The sequence below is a fragment of the Trematomus bernacchii genome, unplaced genomic scaffold, assembly GCF_902827165.1.
Source record: "Trematomus bernacchii unplaced genomic scaffold, fTreBer1.1, whole genome shotgun sequence".
Lineage (NCBI taxonomy): Eukaryota > Metazoa > Chordata > Actinopteri > Perciformes > Nototheniidae > Trematomus > Trematomus bernacchii.
Genome location: NW_022988050.1, coordinates 14,244,430 through 14,270,953, shown reverse-complemented (window position 1 = coordinate 14,270,953; position 26,524 = coordinate 14,244,430). Strand labels below are relative to the sequence as shown.

At 39.6% G+C, this 26,524-nt stretch overlaps 4 protein-coding genes across 4 annotated transcripts; 2 read left to right on the top strand and 2 right to left on the bottom strand.

Annotated features, from left to right (window-relative positions):
• Positions 1-393: 393 nt before the first annotated feature.
• cdk5rap3 (CDK5 regulatory subunit associated protein 3) lies at positions 394-8,791 on the bottom strand. Its single transcript, XM_034120112.1, has 14 exons — positions 8,660-8,791; positions 8,326-8,371; positions 7,899-8,030; positions 7,514-7,614; positions 7,315-7,363; positions 6,511-6,689; positions 6,297-6,433; positions 5,956-6,100; positions 3,486-3,593; positions 2,089-2,164; positions 1,915-2,003; positions 966-1,171; positions 710-881; positions 394-537 (listed from the first exon to the last, which is right to left on the bottom strand). Exons 1-14 carry the CDS (start codon positions 8,663-8,665, stop codon positions 472-474), a joined length of 1,512 nt encoding a protein of 503 aa, XP_033976003.1. The 5' UTR covers positions 8,666-8,791; the 3' UTR covers positions 394-471.
• Positions 8,792-10,014: 1,223 nt separating this feature from the next.
• prr15lb (proline rich 15 like b) lies at positions 10,015-16,540 on the top strand. Its single transcript, XM_034120186.1, has 2 exons — positions 10,015-10,159; positions 15,173-16,540. Exon 2 carries the CDS (start codon positions 15,201-15,203, stop codon positions 15,534-15,536), a length of 336 nt encoding a protein of 111 aa, XP_033976077.1. The 5' UTR covers positions 10,015-10,159; positions 15,173-15,200; the 3' UTR covers positions 15,537-16,540.
• Positions 16,541-16,840: 300 nt separating this feature from the next.
• pnpo (pyridoxamine 5'-phosphate oxidase) lies at positions 16,841-22,044 on the bottom strand. The gene is made up of 7 exons (XM_034120185.1): positions 21,820-22,044; positions 18,661-18,785; positions 18,477-18,576; positions 18,138-18,191; positions 17,916-18,044; positions 17,765-17,835; positions 16,841-17,485 (listed from the first exon to the last, which is right to left on the bottom strand). The coding sequence occupies exons 1-7, from the start codon at positions 22,042-22,044 to the stop codon at positions 17,320-17,322; spliced, it is 870 nt and encodes a 289-aa protein (XP_033976076.1). The 3' UTR covers positions 16,841-17,319.
• A 405-nt stretch (positions 22,045-22,449) lies between these two features.
• mrpl10 (mitochondrial ribosomal protein L10) lies at positions 22,450-26,348 on the top strand. The gene is made up of 5 exons (XM_034120154.1): positions 22,450-22,526; positions 22,728-22,897; positions 23,497-23,661; positions 23,876-24,020; positions 25,735-26,348. Exons 1-5 carry the CDS (start codon positions 22,487-22,489, stop codon positions 25,959-25,961), a joined length of 747 nt encoding a protein of 248 aa, XP_033976045.1. The 5' UTR covers positions 22,450-22,486; the 3' UTR covers positions 25,962-26,348.
• The last annotated feature ends 176 nt before the right edge of the window (positions 26,349-26,524 follow it).

The following is a 26,524-nucleotide window of genomic DNA, read 5'->3' as shown; positions in this document are numbered from 1 at the left end:
ATTATGCATAAAGTAATCCAGTACTTTAAGTATATTTTGATGCCAATAGTTTGTTACTAAAATAGTCTAACTTTTTATGTTTTATATTATTAATGTTAATCTTCAAAGGAACTTTAAATAATCAGTGGAGTAAGGTACAAAATATGGCTCTGAGATGTGGTAAAGTTTAAAATAGCATAACAATAAATGTAAATACATGTAAACACCTCAAAATCGTACTATAATTAATGTGATTAATTATTTTCCACCACTTAGCACAAAATAACATTTTGTTTGAAAGATTTCCATCCACAAGTTTTCTTCATGTTTTTTCATAAATAATGAATGATCCATTACTTTATTAATTTGTTCAGTGTTAAACCAGACATTGTAAAGAATCCACACAAGACGTAATAAATTACAATTAAATACCACTTTTATTTCTGAGAATAGATCATGACAAAAGATTTTTAGTAAATGTCACAACGTCCACTATATATTAACCCCCATTAGGTTGACAGGCCGGTTGTTGTATCGGTTTGAAATGTCTGCTTCAATCTGTAAAAGACACAAATCAGAATTAATGACGACAATACTCATTATTACAGTATATGTCAAGATAGATCTAATGATCCAGTGATGTGGGTGGGGAGAAAAACCCTACAGCACTTTCTCTTTCTAGTGAACTGAAGTGTGAACATAAAAATAAACTGAAAGTGTAATCCAATACCATTTTCTGGAGTTCCCGGGTGCGTCCTGCCAGCAGGTCGACACGAGGCTCCAGCCTGGACTGCTCCTCCAGAGCTTCCTGTCTCCTCTCAACCATTGAGGCAGCTTTCAGGACCAGGATGTCTGCCTGCTTCAGCTTCTGCCTCAGCACCTCTGACACACGCTCAACATACCTAAACAACACATTTCAGATGTAAGAAAAATGAGAAGGTGTTGATTTATGCTGACTGAAGCAGATGCTATGGGGCTCAGCGTACCGTGGCGAGGCCTGGATCATGAACAGGTGCTGCATCCGGAGCGAGGTGAGGCGGCCCAGGAGGTCCCGCACCTCTGACAGCATCCCCCGCACGTGTTCACGGGATTGAGCTTGGATGACAGAAGGGGCCATCTGGAACTGGCTCATGGCCACCACATCTCCCTCCTCTCCCATCTCACTTATGCGCTGGGTTAAAAACACTTCCAGCTGTACAAACACATGAAACCAGTATCACATGTTGGGGCTAAATCTGTCAGATGACCTAATCCAAATTTATTTTCCTTTCAGTTTATTATTTGAATTTGTTTCCTTTATTTTTGATCACCCAAGGCCATGTTTTTTTAATCATTATTTTTAGTTTGTTACTTTTACAGCATTATTCCTCTTTTAAGCTTTATACAATATAATGATTGAACTCAAAAGTAGTACATGGGGTGTTTTTGCGATTAAGAAATACACAATTTCAAATAAGAAAAAGGGCAAATTGTATTTCCCCAAGGCTCTTAGCGATGGTGATTCTTTCCAAAATGTCATAAATTATATTATTCCAGTTCTCTATAGATGGGTTTTACGTCTTAAGCCATTTATAAGATAAGATGTGATCCCAAATTGGTAAATGTTTGCGTTGCAGCAGCATAAAAAACAAAGCATTGCACATAAGTAGAAATTAAAAGAGTAGAAATGAAAAATTCAAAAATGTAAACATCTCAAAATAGAAATAAAACAGCATTTAAAAGTAGAAAATATACAAGTTGACGTGAAATAAAAAATCTATAAAAATCTGACAAATAAAATGCTATTGAAGGGTCAATTTCTTTAAATCATGATTCTAAAAGCAAGGCTCATTATTCCAAATATGTGATTTTTTTATATTTGCAGATGTTAAAAGTAAATCAGGGGATTCACGGTTGTTGAAGAGTTATTTAACACTAGATGGCAGCAGTCTTTACCTCCGTGAGCTCATCAATGAACACGCTGCGTGACTGAGAGTTCTCCAGGATAGTCAGAGCATCCTCACCTCGTGCCACACCCTCAGGACCTGCAAGTTAACAAACATTATTTTAGCAAACAGAAATGTTAACAGCTGAGCAATAATGGTGATTTATAAAGGGAAAAGTAGTTACAGTCTGTGCCTGCATCAACAATTTCAATTTCAATGGGAGCTGCTTCACTGTCACCCCAGTCAATGCCACCAGTGTCCTGTTAAAGGGAGGCAGGTACAAGTTGTTATATTAGAGCAGAAGTTCCAAAAGCAAAATGTTCCAAATGTGTTCTTTTTAATTGCTTTTAAAAACAACACCATTAGGCTTTTAAGTGTATATTTGTTGAATTGTCAAAGTTGGGATCAGTTTAGAACAAATGTCTTTCCATTTAATACTACTATGGAATATCCCCCTCCAATCTTCCTCTACCTGCCATCCTGGAGGGGCGGAGCTAAGTAATCTAAAGGCAGCCAGCTCACCTGTGGCAAATCCTTTCCTGAACAAAGAAGCCTCATGTGGAAGCCTCACACCAACTGTTTCTCTGCGTAAATGATCTGTGAGTTTCCTTTGCTATAAATGGTATTAATTTAACAGCTTACGTAGTTTATATCCTTGTTTGCTGAACTATTTAAATTGCACTTGTTTAAGTTAGTTCTACATTCTTATGCCTAATTATGCTCAGATGACTGCCTTTGCTGAAATATATTTTGAATTATTATTATGATGTGTAATCTCAATGTGATTTGTAACCCCCCCCCCTTTTCAGATCAATCAACAAACGATAATAAAGAGACAATTAAAGATGGATCTGGACTTCTGTATATGCACATCTTCAATCCTTCAACCAAACTATCCATACCTAAGATAAATGAACTTCAACTTCATTTATACGGTATTTTCTTTTTTTTACTTGTATTCTTCTATAATTCTGCATTTTAACACACTTAATAGCAGATCCTATATATGAAGTATTATTATTTACTCTGGTATGTATTGTAGTATAATACATTTTTTTTTTATACTTATTTATTTTTTGTTATTTATCTAGAATGAGAGTTCATGTATTTCCCAATAGTATCAATTGCATAGTTTTAGCTAGATTAATTACATTACAGAATGTAAACCACATTAATATTTTCTATCTGTAGAAAATGTTCTACATTCAAATGAATATGTACATGTTAACATAGGGCTGTGCAATTAATCGTATTTTAATCTCGATTACGATTTTGGCTTGCAACGATTACGAAAACAATGTAATCGAAATAAAACTATTATTATTTTTATTTTTATGTTGAATTATACTTAAAATTCAGGGTAATCAACTGTTAAAAACATACTGTTCACATTTTTTTTTCAATATATGGATGTTTTCAAAGTAAATGGATAATCGTTTTTAATAATTGTGATATCAATTATTGACCAAAATAATCGTGAATATGATTTTTGCCATAATCGCACAGCCCTATGTTAACATTTGAGTAACATAATGCATATGATAAAATTAGTACTGTATATTTAAAATGCAGATATGTTACCTCAGCGCTGGTCTCCAGACTGATGCCATAGTCGGCTCCATCCTCCACTGTGATGGCGGAGGTAACACCCAGAGTGTCTGCACCACTGCCAAAGTTACCCCAGTCAATCTGAAGCGGATTTTCAAAGACCATACAGAAACATTTAAGTCAGCAGTGAGGCAAATGAATGGTGAATTAAAACAAACGTACACTTATTTAATAGATTATGTTATTTGTTGAATATCTTGCAGTAGGAGAGAGCTGCCCCAAGAGAAAGGACTCTGCGATTAAGTTTGACCACCCTCATTATGTAGGTGGTAATAGAAGTTTCTATTATGTACAGTTGAGGCCAAAATTATTAGTCCCCCAGGAGTTATGGAACATTTTCCTAAAATCCTTCCCAATGTTTCCAGCATTGATAACACTTGATATAATCAAACATTCACCAGTGCTATTTAGTAGCTTTTGGTACATTTTGGAAAATAAAATAAGTTTTTAGGCTTGCTTTATAGCAAATATAGTGAAAAATGGGTTTGTCAAAAAATATTAGCCCCCAGGCCATTAATAGTCAATAGTGTACCCTTTCTGAGCCACAACTGACAAGAACCTCTTAGAGTAGTTCTTTACTAGGTTGGCACAGGTCTCTTGAGGGATTTTGGCCCATTCTTCCATTGCAAATTGTTCCAGCTGGTCCAAATTGCGTGGTTTCCGAGCATGGACATTCACTTTGAGCACCCGCCAGAGATTCTCAATAGGATTAAGATCTGGGCTATGTGCGGTCCACTCCAGCACCTTGGTTTTGGTGTCCTTTAGGAACTGTTGGACCAATTTTGATGTGTGCTTTGGGTCATTGTCTTGTTGGAAGACCCAGCGACGACCTAAGCGAAGACTAAGAGCAGATTTTTTCATATTATCCCTCAAAATGTCAACATAATTTTCTTTTTTCATGATGCCTTGCACCCGAACAAGGCCCGTTTGCCAAGACTTGATAAGTCGCTCGTAAAACACAGGAGGTATGGAAACTAAGAACACCATATGTGGTAAATTGTACAGCTAATATAACACAATACATTAGTTGTATTTCCTTTAACTGGTGGATTATGGATATATAGTTGCTGATCGACAGCTGGAACACAAACCACCAAATACAACAAAATAATTCAGATCCAGTCGTCATGACTCCACTCCGGAGGGATTCCCCGATCATTTCTTACAGTTTCTCATCAAGGGGGTGTCTCCTGTCCCCGGGACAAACACACTGCCTGAGGAAGGTTAGGTTATGTGTATTTCTTTTGTCATTAACCTTTTTCGGACCACTTATTTATTTATTTTGGTGACGATCCGACCTCCATGCTGCTACTCATATTGTTTGGTGGATGCAGTTTGAACCAGATTCAAACTGCATCCACCAAACAATATGATTTATCTCGACCTCCCCAAAATAACCAAAATCTGACACGGTGTGAGATGTCTTTTTTAGCTGTGCTGTCGTCATTTCCTGCGATCTTCTTCATGCAGTCAACATGAATGAATGAATGAATGGGCGTTTCTTTGACTATTTATAGGCAAATATGGGCGTTACGTGAAGCCTGCAAAAGCTGCGCCGCATTTCGAGTCGATTGTGATTTATAAAGGGAAACAGGCGTAGGAAGTGCCGTACGCACTTCCCTCACCGGTACGCAATGTTTTGTGAATCGGAAAATGTCGGAACATTTCTGTACCTATTTTTTTGCTTTGTACTACGTAAGCAACCTTCCCACGTGAATCCTACGCAAGGCGTTATAAACGAGGCCCCAGGTCAGCAACAATCATCTTGGCAGATGTCCGGGGATTCTTGCTGACATCTCTGACTATTTTCCTCTCCAGAGTTCTTGAAATCTTGCGCTTTCGACCACGCCCAGGTTTGTTTCTTACAGAATTTGTCTCCTTGTACTTCGCAATGATGCAACGTACAGCAGTTCTAGACACTGTGAAGCGCTTGGAAATAGCAATATAGCCTTCCCCCTTATCATGAACCTCCACTATCTTCTTTCTGAGCTCAAGACTGATTTCCTTTGTCTTTGGCATGGTGAGTAGGAGTAGTAGTATAGTCCCTCTCAATAAGGTATTCAAGTGCCTGTTTCTTGGAGTCCTTTTATGCTGATTGAATGCTCAGGTGTGGCTTGAGAGCTGATTGGTTGATTAGGTGTGGTTTGAAAGCTGATTGATTGATTTGGTGTGTTTTTGAAAAGCAAAAATTCATACGGGGGCTAATATTTTTGACCAACCCATTTTTCACTATATTTGATATAAAGCAAGCCTAAAAACGTATTTTATGTACCAAAAGCTACTAGCACTGGTGAATGTTTGATTATATCAAGTTTTTATCAATGCTGGAAACATTGGGAAGAATTTTAGGAAAATGTTCCATAACTCCTGGGGGGCTAATAATTGTGGCCTCAACTGTATGTATCCCCTTATTAATACTCAGTATAGAGACATTAGGACCCACCATATCGTCTGTGACTGTTTCAGAAGGTGCTTCCTCCACAACTGGCCTCTCAATAACCGTGGGGACGTTCCCCGTTCTCCACTCATAAAACGTTGTGTTCCCTTTCTGCTGGGCGAATGTCAGCATGGGCAGGACTGGTTCAGACCTACAGATGACAAGATGTGAGGTTGTGACAAACAAAAAGCTGTTCCTGTTTTCTTTAATTATAAGCAACAGACAAAACATTTTTCTTATTTTAGGAGCTGCAAATGTTTTATCTGCTGCTACTAGGGATGTGTGCATGTGAATAAAAACAGTTAAAAATGTAAGGTATGTAGGACTGTATTTTGTTATATACTCACCACTCGCATACAAAGTTTGTGAACGCTGTATAAAGTTTGATGTGCTCCTCAAACTTCGCTGCATCCCTCCCAACCTGATCCAGAACCGCTGGCAGGTCTTTGACCAGCGCCTGCAGCTCCCGGGCCACATGTTCTCCCTGCCAGAGGAGAAACAGTCATCAAGATGAAGCATGTCTACACAGAGCACAGTGAGTTCTAATGTTCTTCTACTTACCGTGATGCCGTACTGTTTGCAGGCGGTGTAGTAGCGCTCCCTCAGGTCTGCGGCCGAGCTCTGGCAGTCCACCTCCCGCCGGCTCAGCTCCTGCTGCAGCTGCTGAGCTTTGGCCAGCTGCTTCCTCAGAGCCGGCCCTTCATAGCTCACGTTGCGACTCAGCAAGCTGGCCACCTCCGCTGGGATCACATTGGTTAATTTAAACAACTTTGAATGGGATCAGGGGGTATGATAAGGTTATTCCTGGACTCAAATAATCCCAGCATCATCCCTTTGTAATAAAATACTTTATTAGATCCATAATAATCTCTCCGGGCCTTTCAAATGTTCACCCAGTTGTGTGGGTTTAAAATAGAGAATCCATCAGGAGTAAGGGAACATTTCTTTTTTGTAAAAGTATATTTATTTTTAGAGTAAATCATGTACTGATGCAAGACCATGTGCATGCATGTGTTCCTATGGTTACACTACGTATTTTGTAGAAACACATGCATCAAATAAATTAACACTAATTCATTTTCTACCTTACGCCTATTGTTTTTTTAGTTACTTTTTCTTGTTATGTCCATCTTAGAAATAAAATAAATAAATAAAAAACTTTATACATGCAATACATTTTTTTATAGCCTTATGTAATTTTCCTATAATAGTGTAGCATAATTTGATCGGCAGCAATAAAGAACTTAAATTATTTAAATATGTTTTGATTGCTAAAATAGCCTGCCTACCTTATAATATATAGAGGACTCTAAAAGTGCATACAGATATTATACAATGAAAAATACATAAAGATAATACACTTACCCAAATAGATATTATCTGCCTCATAAAGGGACACAATCTCTTGCCAGTCCTGTCAAAAATAAACACAATTCAAATCTGAATGCTAGGATTCTTTAGTGGTTTTAGAGCAGAGGAACAGAACACAAAGAAAGCCCCTCTTTGTATGCGGTACTAATTGGAAACTCCAACGGACAATAGCAGCTCGTTCGAATCTGCTCACCTTCATCCTCTGAGATGAATATCTGCCAAAGATGTTCTTAGAGGAGACCTCAGTTCCCTTCAGTAGCTCCACTATCCTCAAGCAGTGAAAGTAGTGAATGTCTGTCAATAAAAACAAACAAAAGAAACAAAGAGTGCACATTTAGAAGCCTTCATACAGAGTAGGAACAGGAAGGAGGACTGAACACAAGTTACCTTTACTGCACAACAAAACATTTATCAAAACAGCCGAGGACTAAAGCTGCAACATATACTTCATCTGTTGCATGGCAAAAAGTATTAAAAGAAATATTTTTATGTTGCAACTCTAAAAATGGATGCTCATCTCTGTAACTTCAATGTAAAAGATGTTAATAGACAACAATCTGGGGTTATAATGGACCTACAGGAGCCGGAGAGGAGCTGCTTGATCTCCTCGTTCTCTGGCATGTCCTGAATGGCAGCATTGATCTTCTCTCTGATTTCTTTCACTGCAGTCTGCCATTTCAGATTGCAGTGACGACGGTCCAGCAGCCAGTCTGTGGACACATGATTCAACATCAGTAATAACCGTTCATCTGGCATCATCTGATTCAGATTGCAGGTTGGTGAAAGGTATGAAAAGAGTTTAGTTTACACATAAGCATTTAGGGAAATATTTTGTTGATACACAGTTTGGCTTAAGAGAAGTATTGAATGCAGGAAGTCACTAGTCGTGGAGTGTTTTCACATTATTAGTACTTTTACTCAATGTTCTGAACACGTCTTCCACCATTGCACATAAGTAAAGTAACATATGGATAGACAGCAACTCATTTTATTTTCGCGCCTTACCCAAAAGCTTGCTGGTCTGTATGTCAATTGGAAGGCTTTGAATATTCTGTTGAAGTCAGAAAGACAGAGAAAACATTAATAATACATTTATTAGCTACTCTTTTTTTTTTTGTTGCTGTACCTTAGTTCTGGAGAAATAAATCGCATTAGGGTGCAATATTCGATCTTAAATGCCCTACACAGAACCGCATGTCAAACTTTCTATATTGCATATCTTCGGGAAATATTTATGTTTTAGTTGCTGGACTTTGACTGGTTGACAGCTAGTAAGCTAACGTTAGCTTACTAGCGTAAGATTTAATAAACAATCAAAATCAAGAAGACTTCATCTTACCTCCATGTTTTCTTTACGTCCTCAAAATCAAAGTACTTACAATATGTTACGGCTTCATTATATGTTTATTTATCAGGTTTTAATTCACAATTATTGTCACCATCTGGACTTCACTGTTTATGACACGTTACGAGGAAGGAGAACCAATAGAAGGAGGTGATGTTACATCTGCTATAAGGACTGGCCAATGATACGACACTGTGCTGATACCTGCAGCTGATTGGTGGACAGTTCAGATCTTTAGTTGCAAATCTACAATTCGCCACTAGAGGGCGGTGTCGACCTATAACTGAGATTATAATTTAAGGCAAAGCAAGATACTGTATTTTGCTGATAAAAAGATAAACAAACAGACAAGCCAGCAGTTACCACGTTACGTATATCAGCCTAGTAAGCATGGAGTTATGTATATTATGGAATGTTTATTTTACCATGATCTCTTTTTTGTCCTTGTGTCAAACATTGTAAATTATGTTTTCTAAAATAAATACAAAATAGAACACTGATTATGTATGTTATTGATTGTGGATGTTAATGGATGGATGTGTGTATCTTGATTATTTGATGGATTTGTTTCAAATGTCCTTCAAAATGCTTTCTTGATCAGTATTGGACATTTCAGTGAAGAGTGAGCAAGGCCAAAACAAACAAACTTAAGACAGAGGTATAGGTATTTTTAATATGAATGTGTCCCATCCTCTCTGTTGGTCAATCATGACTTTTCCCTGAACCCAAAGTTTGCTGAGTAATAAGATAAATAAATAAGGGGATATAGGCAAGTTCACATCATAATCCGAAAGATATTTGAGTTAAACTCACACATTTTTTGTTATGAAAAACCAAAGGAATAACATTACATTTTTGTTCATTTCAAGAATGAAAATGCTGTGCAGCGTGCCGTTCGTGTGACCTACTTTCAGATAATTTGAATGTAGACCAAACTTGCAAAGTACGCGTGTATTCACTGAGATTCTATGCAATCCATGCAAAACATCAAGGGCCCTCACCTCATTCACATGAACTTCCAGAGTATGCAACTCTCCATTTACTTTAGTTATGTAATAGGGATAAGAAACTCAAATACAAACTCTATTCTGCGTCCAAATTCCACATTAACACAAGACTGGGTTTTAGAGCGAGACTGATAAAGGGAATTTATCTGCAGTTTGGAAAGCTGCTCACCTCTCAAGTTCACATTATAACCCTGATGTCAGTGATCTTGATATGGACTGGGTTGGCCAGACGAAAGGCTTCTCTAAATCACATGGTTGCAACATTTGCACTTAGTTGGGGCAGGTTTTAGGTGTGTGTGTGTTTGAGGAGGGTGTGTGCTGGAGTGGGAAGTACAGAGGTGACACACAGAGAGAGAGAGAGAGAGAGAGAGAGATGCTGCACCTGTGCATGATTACCTGAGGAGAAGGAGAATAAAATAGAGGAGGTTAAGAGTTTGTAAGCATGGCGGGACAGTTTCACATCTGATCTTCTTTAGTCAACAACAAGGTAAGAACACACATTTTATAGCTTTTTAATGTCTCTAACATGCTGCAGAAACTGGTATTGTGATCGACAACAGAATGCCCTTTAAGTCTGAATAGTTTGAGAAAAAGTTTTAGTATTGGCTTGTTTTTTTTTCTTTGTAATATATTAATTATCTTTGTATAAGCATAGGGCGATAAAGTCTCAAAGACTTATTTCCATCGTTGTTCCTGGTATTTTCACAGACCAACAATGCAACTGCAACAATTAGATGTATGATATGCAACAGTTTTGACAACCACTGAACTGTATTAAAGCAAACAATTCAAAATATTTGACACCAGGTGGCCAAACTAATTTGCTGACTATCCTCATCTTACAGTTACAATGAATTTAATGTTTGGGTTTGACTGTTTGTCAGACTACAACAAGATGTTTTATGATGTCATCTTAAGCTAATAGGAGGCTGTAGCAGGCATTTTAGATACGGTTTACTTATACTTATACTTATATATAATATGGAATCTTACAATATGGAGAAAGATGTTCAATGTTTGACGTTTAGAATATTAGAAAATAGGAGGTAAAAACAACAAAAAATATAACATAAACAAAGGCTTTGCTGTAAGTTATTTGAAGGATGTCATTGCTATTTTGAGGCTTCGGCTGGTGACAATGTGAGAAGCCATCCTTAAAGGTCCCATGTCATGCTTTTCCGGTTAATACCCGTCCCCTTGTGTGTTATGTAGCTTTTTCTGCATGTAAACGGTCTGCAGAGTCACAAACCCTCAAAGTACACCCTGTAGCAAGTAAATCTCTAACACAGAAAAGACCTGTCTATGCTGACGCCTCGTTGGAGATTTCTCTTTTCCATTTTTTTCTTCCTGGTCATAGTGACGTAACAGTCATAGTGACGTAACGGCTCCGCGGATTGGTCCTGGGTGTTTCTCAATGTCGAGGAAAGCTGCTCCAGAGCCACTATTTCAAGGATACTACGTCATTGAGTGCCGCCGAAGGACTGTTCCAATGTCCAGCATACTTGGAATTCTACCGAGGCCGGCGTACTTCGTTGCGGGAAATTTTGAGGCTGCACATGTGTAGACTCTGCGGTCTTAACAAATCCCCACAATGCTTTGCGCACGGACCAATTTCCAAATCTTTGGCGGAAATCGCACTCCATTTATGGCGGGGCCTCGCATATGACGCACACCTGTTAGCCTGCTCCACAATTCTTCGTTTTCCGAGGCTAGGAAGGATTCTTGCATCGCTTCTGAAGGACCTGACTCGGAGGGACTTGTCCTACCAAGGAAGCGTCCTCGACATTGAGAAACACCCACTCACTCAGCCTTATCTTTTCTCAGCCGCGGCTCCGCGGATTTCCGCACAGGTCTGCGGTGTCTCGCTGTCTCGCAGACCCCACGCAGCATCCAGGAAACAACACCAGTAATCCAGCTCACACTGTCCGCTCCTCGAGCCTCAAAGGGCGGAGCAGCGAGCCCCGCAACGTCCCGCCAACACGGCACCCAGACCCCATGCAGCATTCTCATCTGTTTGTCATTACTGGTGTCATTTTCTGGTTGCTAACAAACGCCATTGTAACACATAATCACTGATGTTCCGCTGTAACGGTGGTGGACTCATCAGAACAGAGTGGGCGAGCTGACCAATCAGAGCACAGTGGGCTCATAGGGAGGGGGGGGGGGGGGGGGGGCAGGAGCTCCAACAAGGCGTGTAGGACAGAGAGTGAATACACATTCTATACAGAGATGCTGTATGAGAAACCAATGTGATTTTGGAACATTGAACAATGTAAATCTATTCTAGTAGACCTCAACAATGGAATTATGATCAGTAGAAAGGGCCATGACATGGGACCTTTAATTCAAGATTGCTAGAAGTTAAGTCAGAAAAGTAAGAAAGTTATACATTTAAAAAGGTTTTGGTCCTTGGAGCCTTACATAATGTCACATTATATTTAGCATACATGATGTTTCAAAGAGAAAACAGCATTTATGTTTCTGTGCCTTCTATGTCCACATAACAAATAATACAAATCCTAAAATAGCATTGTTATACATCAGGCAAAAAACAATATTCCCCTTATCAACTCATTCAACTTCTGCTGTTACGGGTCACCAGTAGCTGGCACAAGGGAGGAAACCTGAGATTCTAATAAACGTTAGACTCAATTATGAGGGCAGCGCAGTCCTCGTGCCCTTGGAGCCTCCTCCTCTCTTTGTCTCCCTTTGTCATTGTCTCCCCCTTTTCTCTCCCTCCAGCTCAAACACTGTGCTTCTGAAAAGCTTTGCAGCTGGTTAGTAATTTCTGAACGTGGTCAGTGTTCCCTTTCTGCCGTGCTCTCTGAAGCTCAGCCACACATAACAGAATACATGGTAACTTATTAAAGAGAACTATGGCGGGCCTCCTTTATGTCAACAGGGCTTTTCGTCTCAAAGGTCACATCGAAGTCAAACATGGCAGAAAATAAATATGTGTCCAAATGATACCGCTATGATCTGTTACTTAACAAGGTGTGAAACTGCTGCTTAAAGACCTCCAAGGAACTTTGTTCAGTAGAAACCGCCAAATGAAAAGTCAACAACACTATGCAAATGCTCTTTCAACATTTGGTATGGAGAAACCTGTCTTTTTTAGACAGAAAAAAAAGGTAACAACTTACAAAAGGGACATTTTGATATGCTAAAACTAAGTGTAAATAAGCAACAAGTACAATTAGGTTGTGAATATAATAGCACATTAGCTCTAAAATAATCAAATGTTCCATTATAGTGCTTACATTACAATTTTGAAATGACCATTGAATCCCTATCACAACATTAAACCCATTGTTTGGCTTTCTTGAACCTTGGCACTGCTTGCAGGTGCCACAAACATCACATGGCTCTGATAAGAGTCGCATGAGTGTTTCTGCAAAGGGCATGCTGGGTATTTGCATAGGCTACATGATCAAATGACCACACCAAAGGAGGATTAGTGAGCCTCTTTGCTTCCTGTCCGCCCTCGTAAAGTAGAAATCGTAGCGTTCGAAAAACTCATAAAATCTGGTTTATAAGCCATGTGTTTATTCAGTTACTTTTTATGTTTTATTTGCAGTTTGAAGTTAATCCCAGTTTGAAATGCATTAAAATAGAATTCAACAATTATGAGCAACACGAATGTAAAGACCTTGTTGGAATTAAAGGTTGCCTATTATGCTCTTTTGAGTTTTTCTTTTCCCGTGGTGTGTTTATAAAGGTTTTTGTGCATGTAAATGGTCTGCAAAGGCTAAAGTCCCAAAGTTCCCTCCACATAGAGTTTCTCTCCAACACACTGACTGAAACGCCTCCATTGGACTCCTCTGTTAACTTGAACAAGACAGTAACATCACTACGTTACACTTGAGCTTCTATTGGCTAGCACTCCAAAATAATGTACGTGATAGGCTAAGGGGCGAGACATCTCTAAACAGTTGACCAATCATAACAGAGCCGGCCAGCCAACCAATCAGAGCAGACTGGGCTCTGGTTTTAGACAGAGGGTGAAAAGGGTTTGGAACTAGCATGTTAACATGTCACAGTGGAGACACAAAATACAAAAATATGAAACCAGAAAATTAGTTTTGGTCTTTTCTTTGCCTGTGTTAGAAAATGGACAAAGAAACAGTAAGGAAACATGGGAGTAGAGACAGAGATGAAATGTAGACAAAAAAAGGTCTGCAGCGATGATCAAAAAACTAAGAACGTTATATTGAATCTTGTGCCAGGGCAGACATGTACATATTTTGTTATCGATCTTGCAATTTTGTCTTGTTTGTAATAATTGATGTATTGTTTTGTCTATAAAAGATAAGAACATTTAGAAAAATACCTAAGGTGACTTAAAGAAATGTCTGAACAACAAGCCAAAACTCCCAAATAAATTGTTCTAACATAAGATTAATACAAAGCAGTAACCTCTTACATGCTTGCTTGAAAAAACCCCTAAATGATTAAGTGAATGTCAAAATAATAATCGTTGAAACTGAAAATACCAAACTAAAAGTCACTGTCAGGACACTGTGATAAGAAGGCCAGTTTTTATTAGATGTTATATAGCACATCATAAACACCAAAGAGTCCACATTCATTTTATGAGGAAGTTATTTTAGCTCACTGGTTGCCAGGAGACTGATAGCTGATCTGTGTAGCTACATACTTTTGAATTGTTGTAAATCAAGTAATATAAATAGAAAAATCCAGGTGTTATTGTGTGATGCTGACAATAGAGCGACCTTCCTGTTGCTGTTTATATCATGGCTGAGTTTCAACAGCATTAACACAATTCTCATCAGTCTGTGATCCTTTGTTTTACACTGACTTCATATCAGATCTCAGAGAGATGGAAAGAGGATACTCTTCAGATGATCATTAATGTATCAGCTGAGAGCAGAGTGTCAGGTTTCCTCCACCCTCAGGTTACATCTACTAATGTTAAAAAGAAGCTTTGCATACTGTCTAATCTCTGAAGACAGGGCTGATTGAACAATGGTTTTGGATTAGCACCATAGCTTGCATTTTATAAATACTTATAGAAAGTCCAAATTCCTCGAGCAAATTCCCAAACTGTAAGAAATGTTTGACCAACCACCAGAAATAGTTGTTTGAAAAAAAGAATTTGCTGAGGTCAGCTTAGTTTGTTTTGGGATATTTTGCCCTTCATGGTATGGGGCTTTTCTTAGTGATGGTTCCAAGATGTGCACTTTTGTAAAATGGACAACGTTAAATAGTTTTAAACCCTGTAAAGTGTTAAATGAGCAATACAAAATCCCTTTCTTGTAAATATTTTGCAGAGGATATCACCTAAAGGCCTTTTCTGAGTGGTAACTTGATACCTTTAATAAATAATATTGCTGCAATATTTTACATAATAAGGTAGAGAAACCGGCTCAAACTTCTTTCCTTGTGTTTCTTATAGTATGTTCACTAAACTGTTGAATGCCAGGTGTAAATATAATAATTTCCAGTACATGGTGCTCAGTCTCAGCTCTGTGTCCTTCAGGTCAGTCCTCCCCCTCTCTACTGGTGCCATGGCGGATCAAAGCTGGTGGAAGCTGACCTTCTCCCGCAAGAAGAAGTCTGAATCCAAGGTCCTGTACGAGATCCCAGCAGAGTATGGCAGCAATACGGGGAACAAAGAGCACTCGAGCGGTACCCCCCCCACAGACCACATGGACAGCCAGTTCAATGCTAGGCTGGAGAAGATCGTGGACAAGTCTGCCACCAAGGGCCGCCACGTCAAGGTGTCCCACTCCGGACGCTTCAAGGAGAAGAAGAAGGTCCGTTCCACGCTGGCAGAGAACCCCAGCCTGTTCTCCGAGCACAGCCTCAGTGACGAGAACCACAAAAAGAAGACTGACCAATGAAAAGCACACCTGATTGCAAATGTGTGATACATGAGTGCTGCACTTATAAATGCTGAAATGAACGATACAACATACACAAGCACAACCATGTGGTGCTACTGTACATGTGCTAAACTGGATCAACACAAGGCCCCACACCCATAGATACTGTAACCAATGGACTCCCACCAATACAAACAGCTGGTATCAGCACACAGGAGACGTTTTTATTACGCCTCATATTCTCCCTTTCTGTTATTTATCTACAGTCTGCCTCACCTCATGCAAACATCCCTTTGAATTACTTTATTGTACATTTATTTGTATTATTAAGGATTGCTGGAATTAAAACCTCCTTTATTATGTCTTACACAATCAAAAGAACATTTTTATTACGTTTTCATGACCGAAGTAAATGGGAGACTTGATTTTGATGTTGGATATATTGTGATAAATAATCATTTGAAATGAAAGCTGTTTATGTAATGTTTTTCTAAAATTCTAAAGCAAAAAAAGAGATTTGTTTTTAATAAAATGACAAGATGAGTTAATATAGAAAGAGTGTGTTGTATTTGTGCAGACAATCATTTGATCGAGTATTGTCAATGAATGATTTAAACAACTTAATCTTGGTTTCAGGTTACAGTATTTTTATCCACCTGAGCGTGTGTGTGCTGGATAGTTTTGTTGTCATGGTGACGGTAAGAAGACACTGACATTTGATACGCAGTGCTGTGCTCTTGGCTTTTATTAAGTCAGTGATGACTAACGCTGGTCATTCAAGAAAAGAAAATCCCCTGATCAGCTGGTTTTGCTTAAAGGCCAACTTGCAGGTTGATTTTTGTTATACTTAATTTATATTGAACCTTTCCAGAAAAGGACCATTTGAAAAGTTGCCTCAGGATTGTATGTTTGACTGTGAGACTATAAATGATTGTGTTTTGTTGTGTGTTGGTGCTGCCATCTGCTGGCCACACATGCACTCAGGCCTCAGTTACAAATTAAACTTTATTTCTGGCTTTTCAGTCAATTCAAGTCAAAATAACATTCATCTTCCATCAGTAAACAATAAACACCAGTATAAATCTCATAATAGTGCAACATGTACATGATACACACAATAGTTGGCACAATTCAAGTCATCAGCTCTTTTAATCTCATTGTTATAATAATTTATAATGAATTAAACTAAAAGTTAGTTGCACTGTATTTCACAGGCCCTATAATTCCCTCTTATTTCCCAGACCTAGAAAGACACTAATAGATTATTATTATTCTATAAAGGTGTAAATAATACTAATTATAATGAAGATTTGAGACGGTTGCTTGGTTTGACTACAATCAAACATAACATTTTACAACATTTTAGAAAAAACAAACAAAACAATGAATACCATCAGAGGCCCCCTTATTAGGAACACTTGTACGATGTGTTACAATTCCATGTTGCAGCTCTGCCATACATTTTCTATCTGAGCTGAGCTGAAATGCTTTTAATTGGAAATGTGTACATTTTCCGTTACATGTCTGGTATTGTACTGTTTATAGGAGAAATAGGTGGTGCCTCTATTACTTAATAAACATCATAAAAGTAGACTTTATGACTTGACATAAAGACAATTCAAGTTGTACAGCAAGAGCGTCACACCTCCAAATATATGAACTGACATAAAGAACGAGGAGATGACAGATAAATCCTTCACACAGTAGCACCTATGAAATCAACATTGAAGTACCTAGAGACGAGCGCTTACTTCCATAGAGGTGAACACATTTGATTATGAACGATAAGTTGAGGTAGTTCTCACGGGGACTGGCGCTCGTACACCCAGCCCCCCTCGGCAGCGTGCTGAAACTCCCCCAGCTCCGCCTCTCCCTCTTTGGGCCGGGTGAAGACGATGCGGTCGTGCAGCCGGTTGGTCTGACCCTGCCAGAACTCTATCAGGAAGGGCTTGACGATGTAGCCGCCCCTGTTCACAAAGGACAGTTTGAATATTTCAATCAGGAAATGATGAGATAACCTTGTTTTGATATGTTCACAAGACTGAGCGATAGTCCTATGGGTTACCAATGGGTAAATGGTAAAATGAAGTATACTGGACAAGAGAACTGGCCCACTTGGCAATAATAAAGTACTATGGCATTAACTATGACTAATGGATTCTTGCAAGTAAAATGTAATAAAGTTCCTTCACCTTTTCATGATTTGAAGATGTTATAATATAAAGAACAAGTGGTCTGATGCTCACCAGTAATCAGGCATAGGCACATCTGTGTCTTTGTACTTCTCCTCCAGCTCTGCATTCTTCTGCCTTAAATACTAAAAAGACAAGACAAGACAGTAAGAAGTGAGCCTTTAAAGTATTTACATACATATGAAGGTATTGTTTGGGGTCTTACATCTCTGTTAGGAACCGGCGTGCTCTGTCGGCTCACAACGGCCCCGATCTGGCTGCTCTTTGGCCGGGAGTGGAAGTAGTCACAGGAGCTCTGGAAGGGGATTCTCTCCACATTGCCCTCAATGCGAATCTGCATATCAGAATTCAAATGTATTACTGTGGAAAATCTATAAAAAATATGAAATATAAGGCAGGAAATGATGAACACTTGATAGATGCTGACCTGTCGGTTAAGGGGTTCCCAGTAGAAGACAAGACATGCATGGGGATTGCTTTCCTGAGGACAAAAACATAGAAGGCAATAAATAACAATACATCCTACAAATATAATAATTTATAGTCAAGCTGCTGCAACAACTAACCAGTAAAGGAGCTGAATCACATACACATTGTCGTCTATTTCTTCTTAAATGAAAAACAATTGATTCCCAGACAAAGGGAATCGAAATGAACATTGCAAGCTCTAAAAACGTGTTTTAAAGTAAACTTGTCAGTGGGTTCCAAGGTTGCAAAAGGTCACAAAGAGCCTAGACAGTTGCTGTCAGTCAGTGGAGTAACTCACCAGCTCAGAACCCTTCCTGCTCTCGTAGTTGGAGAAGAAACGGAAACCCTCGTTGCTGTAACCTTTCAGGAGGACCATACGAGCCGAGGGGCGTCCATCTCTGTACAGACAGGCAGGGACAGGGTTGACATTAGACATTACAAAAATGAAAATACATTTGATTTTGGGAGTTTGTGTTACCCACTTGGTGGCTGTGGCGATGCACATAGCATTTGCCTCTCCGATTTCAGGGCACTTTGTGGCTTGATCGAACCAGTTCCCAAACTGAGTGATCGGGTCCAGAGACACAAGCTGGCTCTCCTCAAAGCACTGGGAAACAAATAATCAATCATACGTGAATGTTCTGAGAAACAGACAATGGTGGATATATTTACTCAACTAGTGTTAACTAGAGGATTTCCATTTTGTGCAACTTTATACCTCTACTCTACCACATTTTAGAGGGAAAAATGCTACATTTGACTCATCATATGTGTACAGCTTTAGTTGCTATTAACTTGGTCCTTTTGGGTTTGAGTGTTTTGGATAAAATGAAGGATTTAGTGTTCCTCAATGACTGAAGATAATTGTCCTACTTCTTAAGATAATTACAATTTTTTAAAAGCCTCTTGGATCAACTGGAATATGCAAAAGTGAAAACAGGGCTATAGAAGTTGTCCTTTTTAGAGATGTGGTTCTAATAGGACAGCAATACAGCTACAAACATATGACAATCTTAAAGGAAACCTATCATGCTATATTTAAATGATATATTGTAGGGCCATACCTATATAAGGTATATTTATACATTTCTATTTTCAAAATACCAAACAGATCATGCATTTTAGGCGTTGTGCACACGGGAACGTTTGCGTTTATGCACAGTATGCGTTTTCAAAAAAGTCTTCCGTTCACATGCATTCGTTTCATTTAACGTGTCTGTTCAAACGAGGCCGCTGGAAACGCTGTAGTACATATGCCGGGACTGTAAGTGGCGCTGTAACTTCCGCCACAAAATACACCAAAAACAGCGAAGAAGACCCTGGAGCAGCCCGGAGCAATGTTGCCATGGCTACCCTTCTGTTTATGCCCCGCGGTGGATTTAGCAACATGTAGTTCATGTAATTCTCCATGTCCACTTGTTGCTGATGGTTGTGGTAGAGGAGCTGTATATTTTGCACTAACATCTGTAGCATGGTCAGTAGCAGTAGCACTAGCAGTAGCTACTGACAGGAGGAAGTGTGTGTGGCGATTGCTGGTATTCAGCGGGATATAGTAATTTCCTCAGCATGTAAATATATGGATAAATGCAACGGGGAAGTTAACTGAAAGAAACCGAATCTGTGGATATTGCATCGACCGACCAAGAAGCATGTCTCCGTGGAGAGGACGCGCTCAGAAAGAGAGATATTCTCTACAAACACCGGGTGAGATCGCTCCTCTGGGACACGCCGGTCCTTTGTTTCCTTTTTTTGTGTGGATTATAGCCTGAATAGGCCTACAAACATTTCTCTTTTTGCCGCCGACGGGTGCAGGAGCAATGAACAATAATGGCCTGGATTAGGCAGTAAAGACAATTTTGGTGTATCGCAGAGCGGACTGTTTAATTTTGTTTGTGTTGTTTGGCTGGAAAATTGTCAATATAATGGATCAATGCATGAAATCTGACTATGTTTATTTTGTTTAAGGAGTATATTGGGCGTTAACAATTCTGGTTTGCCTTTTATAATATTATTTCATTCAAGAACCCCTTGTGCGTTTAATTAACACAGCTATTTTTGATAGTTGATCGTTACAGATGGCTACTGGCCATGCTACAGCAGTGAGCAGCAGAGGTGGGGAGAGGTGGGGCTATCGTTATTTAAATATTCATATAGAGGCGATTACACGGACTCGTTTGACCCCCCAGAGAGTTTCGTTTGCAAATCTATCCACCTTGGGACCCGTTATCGTTTGTGGGGTCCGTTTCTATCGGCCTCATGTTAATAATAGGGCTATACGCAAGAGAAACTATGCACATACAAGCCGTTTTGTCCTCGTGTAAACGGCACCTTAGCCATGCCTCATTTCGCTCTATGTGCTGTTTGCTGTCTACGGGTCTGATTCTGCTGACCACGCCCCCCTGCAGGAGAGGGGAGCCGTGCTCTGATCAGCTGCTGGGCTGTCAGAAGAGGGGGAGAAAAATAGATCTCAGTTCTCCGTGTTTTATTATATAGAGTCGTTATTCATTTGTTTTAAAGCTCAATAAATAACAAAGAAGACCTTTGACCGGCACTTTTCTAATTTTGTCCGGAAGATTTAAACTTTAACGGACATCTTGACCGGCGAAAGAAACTGAAACTCTGCCGCACGGTCCCCTCGTTCCTTGGAAGAGGCGGAGAGGTGGGTGTTTGTCATCTGCTGGTGGACTAACCGGAGAGAATTACAGTGCTTGCCTCGACGGGGAGGGATTGCATTGCAGCGGGAGCAAACGCTTGCCTCGGAGAGGGAGAAAGAAAGCCACAGCGGAGAATAAACAGAAGGGTAACCATGGTAACCAAGTCTTCTTCGCTGCTTTTGTGGCAGACTACAGTGCCACTTACAGGCCTGGCATATGTACTACAGCGTCTCCAGCGCTTTCGAACGGCAATGGCCGTGGCTGTCTCCTCCTGATTGGTGGAGTTGGCCCAATAGCCGTGGCGCCACCGTCCTGACGTCAGGACAGTGTTCAAATCTGGATCAGTTTTTATCAGATCCGTTGCAGCCCCTTTTTTAGAGATTTGGGTATGGAGGAAAATAGAGAGGGTTGTGTTTTCTGACACTTGGTGAGTTCCCTGGAACACCGGGGACACATATTCATGTATAAAAGATGTACAAAAGTGCATTTTGCATGATAGGTCCCCTTTAAAGAATATGATACATCATCTACAGCACTAAAATGCACCATGCACATGAATGCAGCAGTAATATTATTCCAATAACATAACTGACTGAGAATGTTGCTAGATAGATAGCCTACTTTTATTAAGTAAGGTTTTGGAAGCTTTTACTTGTATTAATATTTGTGTAGTCTGGCAGTAGCTCTTTAACTTTGATAAATGACTGTAAACACTTCTTCCATCACTGAAAACAGACACTACTGACCTTACATAAACCTCACGCAGGCCCTTATGAATGAGCCAACCAGTGTCACTATCTTTGGAATACCTAGATTTGCTTATAGGTAGTAAAAGTCTCAGTTTTTTTTCAAGACAACCAGGTAGATATAAAAACAAACTTATAGCAGTGTTTTTCCACCTTCATTGACCTTAAATTATAATAACCTTGCAGTTACACACTGTATGATGTTATATGACTCTGTGTATTTCCCTGACAGGTAACTCACGTCCTCATCTCCTTTGTATTTCTTCCTCATGTTACTCAGGTCCATGTTTGTGTCGGCGCTCGATGATTTCCAGCAGAAATTCCGTGAACAGACACGTTGTTGACCCGCTGTCAGAGAGGCATGAGCACGAGGATTTCTAAGAAATAAACTGCTCTGCCTCAATAATAAATTCGCACTGAGAATGCGCCTCATGCTTGTCAAACTGACGCTGACGTAACAGCACATCCTCCTTTACGTAAAGTAACCGACTACTTGTTTTGTAACTGGACCAACTGTTTTGTAATATGCATGTCCAAATAATTTTGAAATATATTTTCACACGTAAACTTTGGTTATAAATAAATATAGAACGTTGTATGATTTAAATACAAAATCTGAAAAACTATTAAATGGTGCTGCGTTCAAGTTATATCTGTAATTACGAGAAAGCCAGTGCGAAAACATGTTATTCAATCTGTGTGTAAAAGTTAGTTTTTTTGTTTCAGATTTACCACAAAATCCAGTGAAATTGAGGATTATTTATGTTTTTTGCAGTAATGTATAACAAATGTCCCAATAATGACAGTTACAAAATCATCTGTACACTGTTGTGATTCTCTATATTCCGATATTGATGAATGCAGCATTTGTGCCAACGTCACTTCCTGAATAACGTATCCTGTTAGAGATGGCGGCGACCTTGTGTCGAATATTACTACCGAAACAGGGTAATTTAACGTTTATTCTGCCTTTCTAGCGTTTTTCTTTGTGTCAGTTACGAGTTACTACTGTCTTGTCTATCTATAATAAGCATTTTCAGCTACGTTTCAGTTAAACAGCGTGTTTTAGACAGGCTAGCTGGTGTTAGCAGAGCAGCCTCAGGTTTTATTTCATGTTAGCAGAAGTTTAACACACTGCATGTCTTTCAGGATGGCTTCCCTTCACACAGTGTGTTCGGCACGGCTCCAAATCTGTGACTCGACACAAGAGGCCGTTGCACTTTCTCAAACAGAAGCTGATGTCAGTTACACGGTACATTCCACCCCCACGACCCGTTCCTCTTGGAGCTTATCCACGACAAACCAGCAGAGACCAGGAGGTAACAGTCCCCCCTTTTCATCCTCTATCTGACAGATATGAGGTATTAAGTGCATGCATTTCCAGAGCTGGATGTCACAATTTAGCGTGCAAAGTTTATTGAGTCCAAAACATTACACTTACATAGGGGTGCAATTAAGGGTCGGTACATGTCCTAGCTCTGGGAGTTCTGCACCATTTCCAAATACAAATCTTACCTTTTTAAAGAGTGTGGGTAAAAACAATGTTTGGAGTGTTTGTGTTGATGTGCCAATTATAGTTTAATACCATGTTCAAAGAGTCAATTAATTTGAATAATCTTAACAATTTATTTCTATTATTACATACTATTTTTCACTTTGTCTATATCCATCGTTTACTGATGTGACACACTTACCTGTGATTTCATTAGGATTAACAGTCTGCAGCTTCTTAAATCTTAAAAAAGGAAACTCACTCTTGGACGATTTGTTTCAGGATGAGTTGGGAAATGAACAGCTGCTTGTGTTTAACTTCTTTTGTTGAATTGAATAAAGGGAATAGTCGAAAATAAGTGTGTGTATTTATTTATTAAAATAAATTCACTTCTATTTTCCAAACTCTTCTCTTTTATTCCACCAGGATCACCCTTTCACGATACTCGTTAAGAAGAGTTTGAAGAGCGTGTTCCAGGAATCAAAGATGATCGCTGTGGTCCAGAACAGCGGCAGTACTGCTGACGCAATGATTCTTCTCAAGTACAAACTTCATAAACATGGCATCAAAGTGAAATTCTTCCCCAACCAGGTAATGCTAAAATTGTTGACTATTTTTCCCTTTTAAATTAAGTAAAGAAAATGTATCATGTCAGAAAGAAAAAACAACATAATGTTGAATTTTAAACAGAGTATTGATCCTAAATGTACTGTATGCACAGGGAACTTATGGTTTATGATTACCTTATTTAAGATGTTTTAAAAATATCCTAGTTTAGTCTAATCCTTAATCTTGCTTTTTTAAGGTGGTGCGTTCGTTCCTGAAAGACAGCACTTACTCCAACATGGCTCCTCTCTTCATTGGTCACACGGTACTGTTCATCAGTAAAGAGCCGAAGGTGAAGGAGATGCTGTCGTGTCTGAGGAACAGCCGACATATGCTACTCCTGGGTACGTTCATCTTCTGTGTCTGCATGCAGAGAAAAACGTTGATATGCAGAGTGACAAAGATCACAAGCCAGGAATTACACATTCATTTAATCAAACGATGGGCCCAAAATCCACACAACACAAAGGCCTAACAATGTAATAACAAAAGAATGATACACAAAAAGGAACTTAATTTAATACCCTATAGGAGTATGTCAGCAAAACGAAAGCAAACAAACGGTGCTTTTTAACACTTTATTCAGTGTTTTTAACCGTTTAACGGTTTAAAATGTAAAACAACTCGGTCCACAGCCCGTACGGGAGTTCCGTTTTCCTGTGAACGTGGCTGAGGAACACTTTTTTTATTAGGCGCTTTCACACCGGAGTACTTTTCCCCGTACTTTTCCCTTTTAGTTCCGATAGTTCCTGGGATTTTGCGTTCACACCAAAAAGAGAACTTAGTTCATGAGAACTTTTCACCCCTTTTCAGTCCCTGCTAGAGAGCAGGTACTTTCCTGGGGAGAAAAAAGTTCCAATTTCTGATTGGCTGGGCGAATTGCAAACCACGCCCCGTAAAACTCTGAAAAGAGCATTATTAGCATTAGCATTAGCCCAGCGCACCAACGGAGAGAGACACATTTATGGCAACACAACAAAAAAACATGGGAGCGGTGGAGAGATGAGGAGGTGTCGGCGTTCTGGCGATTTACTCTGAAGCCAGTCCCCAACTCCGGGGACTTCCGGCCGGGGACTTCGGGTGGCAGTATACGCCGTGAAGTTGTTTGCGGCCTGCCAGTAAACCCAAAGCAGAAGAAGTGACGTCAGCGGCTGCATTTGCGTAATCTTTCCTCAGGGATTTATTCCGGTGTGAACGCGATCTGCTCTTTAGTTCCATGGGGGAACTAAGTGCTGGGAACTAAGTACGGCAAAGTACTTGGTGTGAAAGCGTCTAATATTGTGAAACTGCTTTATTTAGTATTCTTACCAGTTTTAATCACCTGGTCCGTTTGTTTTGAAGAGATGGAGACCTTTCTGAATAATTCAACCTTCATTACTTTTAATGGACGTATTTAACTAGTCTCTTTCTATGAATTCTCCACTGCTGTCCTCACTTCAGTTCAGGTTGGGCTCTCTGCACAGGCAGCAGGCTTTTGGCCTTGGGGTTTAGGCGCCCTAGTGTATGGAGATAAGATGGCGCCTGTTTTCTCAGGCTCTCTGCATCAGCTGTGTTAAGAGATGACTTCCTTCTGTCTCCTGAATACAGATAATGAAACGGATAATAAATAGACAGAATATATCTTATCTGACGGGTGCCTTCTAGAGCCTGCTTCTCTATATGAAACATAACTGGTTATAACTCACTGATGGAAAATATCTTCAGTGTCAGACATCTGTATAGAGCTCCCTTGTCTATTCCTTGTGTTCTGATTCTTTGCTCCAGGAATTTCAATCACAACGTTGAATGTTAAAGAATCCTAACTAGAAAAGATTACGGCAATAATGTAATAGAGACGACAACTCCCATGATCACACGCTACTCTACATACCCAATTTAGTCGGTTCTTTTTGTTCTGATTGAGTGTCAGAAAATAACATATTGTGCGTTTAATACATTTTGATCTCAAAGCAGAGCAGCATGTTTTACTCTTCGTTACCTCCCCTGAAAACCATATTAAACAGATTGTGATCATTTAACTGCTTCTTATCCACCTCTGCCTTGCTCATCTGTCAACAGGAGCCTGTATAGACAACACGCTGCTGAGTGCACAGGGGGTGGTGAGCTACTCCAAGCTGCCGTCGGTGGCTGTGGTCCAGGGGGAGCTGGTCAGTGGGCTGACCCTGCTGACCTCCCAGACAGCTGCCATGCTGCAGCACCACCCGGCCCAGCTCTCCGCTCTCCTGCAGCAGCACGTCAAACAGCAGAGCTCCGAGGGAGAACCTAAAGCCGAGGAGGCCCCGTAGAGCTGGAGAGGAAACAATGGGACTGTTGCAGATTTCCAACTGCTTGAAATTACAAGGGAACGTCGGCTTGGATGCATGTTTTGCCATTTATTGTAATTAAGCACCAAAGAACAAGGCAGATTTTTAAGATTACTCCACAAAGAAGAAGTTGTTGGTTTACTCAATCTCAGAGCATGGTGTTAAATTCAACTAATTCAAACAATGTGCATCCACCAATAGGAGCACTGTGGCTGTGTGAAAAAGCTGTCCACAGACTTGACTGCTTTCCGTGCTTCTCAACCTATCAGAGGAAGTCTTGGACGGACAGAGCTGAAAAATGTCAGTGTCTTTCATTCAATTCCTTAGTTCAAGGATATTGTCACACATAAATAAACTATGTAAACATAATGTATTGCTTAGTCTCTTTTTTTTGGAATTTGGATTCAAGAATTGCAGGATTACTAAAAAATGCATAAAAACAAGAGTTTTTAGTCATCTCAAAATTAGATTCAGTGACGGAAGTTTTGTAAAGTGGAACCACGAATGCCACTCCAGCCAAAATAAACACAAGTGGTCACACATCG

Bases quoted from the DNA above. Each gene is read 5' to 3' on its own strand.
- cdk5rap3 (XM_034120112.1), bottom strand. The intron at 7,364-7,513 runs GTGAGCAGATTC...TATTTTTGACAG, and splicing joins ATTCATCTCAGAGGATGAAG to GACTGGCAAGAGATTGTGTC. The intron at 3,594-5,955 runs GTGGGTCCTAAT...AATCCGCTTCAG, and splicing joins AAACAGTCACAGACGATATG to ATTGACTGGGGTAACTTTGG.
- prr15lb (XM_034120186.1), top strand. From the start codon at position 15,201: ATGGCGGATCAAAGCTGGTGGAAGCTGACCTTCTCCCGCAAGAAGAAG.
- pnpo (XM_034120185.1), bottom strand. From the start codon at position 22,044: ATGTGCTGTTACGTCAGCGTCAGTTTGACAAGCATGAGGCGCATTCTC. The intron at 17,836-17,915 runs GTAAGACCCCAA...TTGTCTTTTTAG, and splicing joins CGCCGGTTCCTAACAGAGAT to TATTTAAGGCAGAAGAATGC. The intron at 17,486-17,764 runs GTGAGCATCAGA...CTTTGTGAACAG, and splicing joins GTGCCTATGCCTGATTACTG to GGGCGGCTACATCGTCAAGC.
- mrpl10 (XM_034120154.1), top strand. From the start codon at position 22,487: ATGGCGGCGACCTTGTGTCGAATATTACTACCGAAACAGG. The intron at 22,527-22,727 runs GTAATTTAACGT...CATGTCTTTCAG, and splicing joins AATATTACTACCGAAACAGG to GATGGCTTCCCTTCACACAG. The intron at 22,898-23,496 runs GTAACAGTCCCC...TTATTCCACCAG, and splicing joins AAACCAGCAGAGACCAGGAG to GATCACCCTTTCACGATACT.